This window comes from Trypanosoma equiperdum (genome assembly GCF_001457755.1).
Source record: "Trypanosoma equiperdum strain OVI genome assembly, contig: ctg_995, whole genome shotgun sequence".
In the NCBI taxonomy this organism is placed as follows: Eukaryota; Euglenozoa; class Kinetoplastea; order Trypanosomatida; family Trypanosomatidae; genus Trypanosoma; species Trypanosoma equiperdum.
Window position 1 is genome coordinate 14,593 of NW_027124970.1, and position 4,365 is coordinate 18,957.

Here is a 4,365-nt window from a genome sequence, read left to right on the forward strand (position 1 = left end):
ATTATAACCTTGACGACTTAGTTAATCGCACTGTGTTAACAGACATATCGCCATCTCGATAATCCCGGCCTCCTCACCCGCCACCTTTGCATACGCAGCGCGCCAGCATTTAGAAGTCTGTATTTTCACACACCGTTCCCTAACCCGTTATTGAGGTGGCGCCCTAAGTTCTTGCTGTAGTAATTCCATCTTTCTTACTACACCGAAGGTAGCCCTGAAAACTTTCTTAAAGTCCTCGGTATTCATGGCCAGGAACACCGTAATGTCGATATCCTCCCTATCCAAAATGGGACAAAGCGACGCCATGCCGTGCTTCTCGAAGTGTTTCTTCAGCTCCTTCGTACCAGAGGTGTGGTTAGACACTTTTGACGGACCTGAAGGCATGGGAGGTGTTGCCTCATGGGATGTATTCTTCACGACAGGGTCTGGCGGAAGTGTAGCAGCGGCGTGAGCCAGCGTGCGTGCAAGTCTTCCACAATAGGCGGCAGTGGCCCAACCCTTATATTCATCCAACACTTCCGGTGTAGTTTTTGTCGCTGCTTTCGTCGTCAGTAAGCACTCCGTAAATATCTTATCGCTCAGTAGCGCACTCCACTTCTCCATATCCCGTCCCGTATCCGTCGCAAGGCGGTGACCCAACCGGCTACGGAGCTCTTCCAGCTTCTGTGCCGATTGTCGCAGCTGCTCAAGATATCCGCCTGCCCCACCTGGAATCTCTCCGTAGCTTGTTGTTAACACACGTTGAGTCTCCGGAAACTTTTTGAGTGCGGTTACTATGCGGTGGAGTGACTCACGCAAACGCCAGACTTCTAGAAGAGAAGAACCATTAGACTTTTGAGCCGCAAAGTAGTCTGGTAACAACAACAGCGCCGCAGAATCCACCTCTGGTACGATAAGTGGCACCCATGAGAGATGGACACCGACAGAACTGGGTACGTGCATAGCCTGGAAAGCGGGGTCTTGCACAAATAGCGCATAGGACTCGAAATGCTTCAGTTTGTTCTTGCGCTCCCGACGCCACCGCTCCCGCGTTTCAGCAAGGTCCCCCGTTACAACCTGAAGCTGCCTACCGGCTCCCAAAGTAGATATTACCGAACCATCTTCCAACGTCTGTAGGTTTTCTTGAGAGACGTTGGCAAAACTCATGGCTTCCTGCGGGATAGTCCTGTCATTCTCGCGGAGCGTCTTCACCACACCCTTGAAAAATTCCCCATCGGAGATGAAAGCGGCAGTCTGCGCATTACAGGCAATTTTCAGCCGTGGTAGCCGCGACAACAACTCTCTCACGGCATGCCCAATGAGAGGATGGAACTCTGGAATCACAAGCGTCTGTATGCCATCTAGTGGAAGTGCCATACCGTTACGAGACAACGCCGTACGCAGTGCGGCATCCGCAAAATGCACCGCCTCTGATGTGTTGCGTGCCACGGGGCTCGCAAATAGGACGCTGCGTGCTTCACGGAAGGAGGTGTCGTCACAACCACTTGATGCAAGCAGGTAAGCGCCGTTGGTGAGTGGAGGTTCACTCTCCGAGGAAACATCCACCAGCATCGTTGCATGGCGCTGTTTGTACTCGTAATCACATGTAATATATAGGCCTGGAGGTGCACGCCGCAAGTACGCGGGTGTGCGGCTTACATTTCTAACTGACTGCTGCAGTGAACCTCTGCGAATCAACGATAAACGCAGCATCTAACAGCGCAAGGAATAATGACTCCGATGTCTATGTATTTAAACCGAAAGGGGGCACAGATGGTGAAGCAGAGGTGAAATGGTGACGACTTTAAGCAGAGGCAGTATGTGGCAAGATGGCGAAAGCAAATAATAATTATGCAAAAGGAAGTTAAGGCAGTGGAAACGCAAGAGAATAAAGAGTCAACTCTTCGTGACCATATGCATGTGTATCCGCCCAACCATCCCAGCGCCTTGAAAGTAAGCAAGAGGCAAAAGAGATGGTGGCCTAATGAGGACGTAGATAAAAGGAAGACAAGTGGTGGTGCCTCAGAACGATAAGAGGCGGAGCCTAGGCGAAAAAAAAAAATGAAGAGAAAGGAGATGCGAAAGCGACTAACACTACCAAGGCAAAGATAAGTTCCTACCCGGATAATTTTCTTGCATCCAAATGCGGGATCATGTTGCGCCAAAGGGTCAGACCTTCATATCAGTGTTTCCCCATATCCACCCTTCTCCCTTTCTTTGCACTACTAAAGCGCTTTCCCAAAGCCCAAGCACAGGGACGCACACACACACACACACACAATCACACAATCACACAAAAACGCCCCATTTTGATAATATAATTACCGTTAGATGGGAAAGTTGCACCTGCTTATTATCATCATTTGCGCCAAGGTTCCTTAGACGACTTCGCATAATACCCGCCAATACCACCGAAGACGACACCGAGGACAGCACCGAAGGCTGTGCCACTTGTGCTGCTGTCGCCCTCCAGAATGACGAGGGCACCACTCACTGCTGAGGCTGACAGAGTCGCTGCCGCAATGGTTCCACTGACAGGCGTTACAAGCAGGTGGAAGATGGCCAATATGGTTGTGCTTGTAGAGAGTGCAGAGCATGTGCCCAGAACAACTTTGTCGGTAAAGCGGCGTTGCGGTGTTCGCATGGATGGCACGGCATATGCCATCGCGGGAATCATTATCCGGCGACGCAGCATTACGACTCGGAAATGTACACACGGATCGGTGCCCCACTGCTTAAGTGCACTCTAACAAACTTTACATCGAAAAGAGGTTTAGTAGGTGAAACGTATGACGAAAGAGAGGGAGAAAGAAGCAAACGAATAAATCATCACATCCGTTTACTCAGCGGTAAGAATAGCGAACCGCCTACCCACCTGCGTACGTTTCTGGGATACAAAATATTACCGTACTCAATGAAAAACAGTTAATACCAAATATTACTCGAAATTGAAAAAAAAGAAGTGCTACTTTTGTCATATCAGCATGCTAAGTAACACCAAGTCCTCACAGGTTTGACTTGTAGAAGCGTCACAACGTCGTGAAGATGAACGTACACGCGACCACCGTCCTCATAAATTTGACAACGTTTCCCCTCTTCATTATCCGTCATTTTATTCCCTCTGCTTTGCCGCATAGCGGAGAAAGCTCCCTTTTCCACGTATGATGGCGACAGTGTCCAGTCCTTTTCGTCTCTCCACTCCCCGCTGCTGCTGCGTTGTTACAACTACACAAAATGGATATCATTCTTTGTGAAGCAACAGAGTAATTCCATAATACTCTCCTGATCAAGCACTCGCGCCCGCTTATCAAAGATCGGTTCTTGAAGGATTGACTCAAGGTGCTGTCGAAACTCCTCAAAAGTTTTAACATCCTTCACCCCTTCCATCCTTTGGTAGCTACAGTACTTGTCATAAAGCGTGCGTACCGTGTTCTTTGTACGGAAGATGGAAGATACCTTCTTGTTCTTCCTATTAAAGATGTGTTTCACAAGTCCATCCCACTCCTCAAAGTCAACGCTCGGGGCGGGATGCTTTGGGTCAAGTCGAATGACGCTGGATTCTACTTTGGGTGGAGGGTTAAAGCTGTTCTTGCTAATTTTCATTAAGTGGCTGCATCGTGCTAAAAGCTGCGAGTTAACGGAGAGGCGGCAGTACGCCTCGGAGCCGGGTTGCGCGCATACACGGAGGGCGAACTCACGCTGAAACATCAACACGGCACATTTAAAGTTCGGCCGCTTAAGAAGTTTGAACACTAATGCGGATGATATAGCATACGGTACATTAGCTACGCATTTGTCAAAGTAGGGGAATTCATGATCAAGACAGTTTCCTCTTATAACCTGCAACTTAGGGGCTAAAGGAGAATTTTGAAACCTTTTGTTTAGTTCCGCAACCATACGAGGGTCCACCTCAAACGCAATGACCTTTTTGGCCGCTTGCAACAATTTCTCAGTTAAGTTACCAGTTCCCGGACCGATTTCCAAAACGATATCCGTTGGTTTCACCGCCGCCTTCTCCACGATAGCAGCAATAACGAGCGGGTTCTTCAAGATGTGTTGACCAAAACCTTTATTAAACACCATGCCGCTCTGACTTCCGCCAGTCTTAAGTCCTGTTGGGGCACTTTTCTTCGTCGCCTTGCGTACCTCAGGTTTGCCAAGGGTTGTAACTTTTGTGGTGAATTTTAGCTTTCGCGCCGCCGCCTGCAATGGTTCGGCAGAGATGACGCCCATTGGAACGCTGCGTTGTTCCTTCGGCATCGCTTCTAAACCTTTTTTTTGTTTCCTATTACCGACACAACTGATGCAGTAATAAAAATACAAGTACACGGAAGCAAGTCGGTATATCAAAAAAAAATATATATATATATATATATATTTATTTAT

General features: G+C 48.5%; 3 protein-coding genes across 3 annotated transcripts; all 3 read right to left on the reverse strand.

Moving 5' to 3' along the window:
• Window positions 1-147: 147 nt before the first annotated feature.
• TEOVI_000542800 (uncharacterized protein) lies at window positions 148-1,692 on the reverse strand (the record flags this gene model as incomplete). Its single annotated transcript, XM_067227527.1, has 1 exon — window positions 148-1,692. The coding sequence occupies one exon, from the start codon at window positions 1,690-1,692 to the stop codon at window positions 148-150; it is 1,545 nt and encodes a 514-aa protein (XP_067083628.1).
• A 646-nt stretch (window positions 1,693-2,338) lies between these two features.
• Window positions 2,339-2,674, reverse strand: TEOVI_000542900 (uncharacterized protein; the record flags this gene model as incomplete). The annotated part of the gene is made up of 1 exon (XM_067227528.1): window positions 2,339-2,674. The coding sequence occupies one exon, from the start codon at window positions 2,672-2,674 to the stop codon at window positions 2,339-2,341; it is 336 nt and encodes a 111-aa protein (XP_067083629.1).
• Window positions 2,675-3,204: 530 nt separating this feature from the next.
• On the reverse strand, window positions 3,205-4,239 carry TEOVI_000543000 (ribosomal RNA adenine dimethylase family protein, conserved; the record flags this gene model as incomplete). The annotated part of the gene is made up of 1 exon (XM_067227529.1): window positions 3,205-4,239. The coding sequence occupies one exon, from the start codon at window positions 4,237-4,239 to the stop codon at window positions 3,205-3,207; it is 1,035 nt and encodes a 344-aa protein (XP_067083630.1).
• Between the last annotated feature and the right edge of the window lie 126 nt (window positions 4,240-4,365).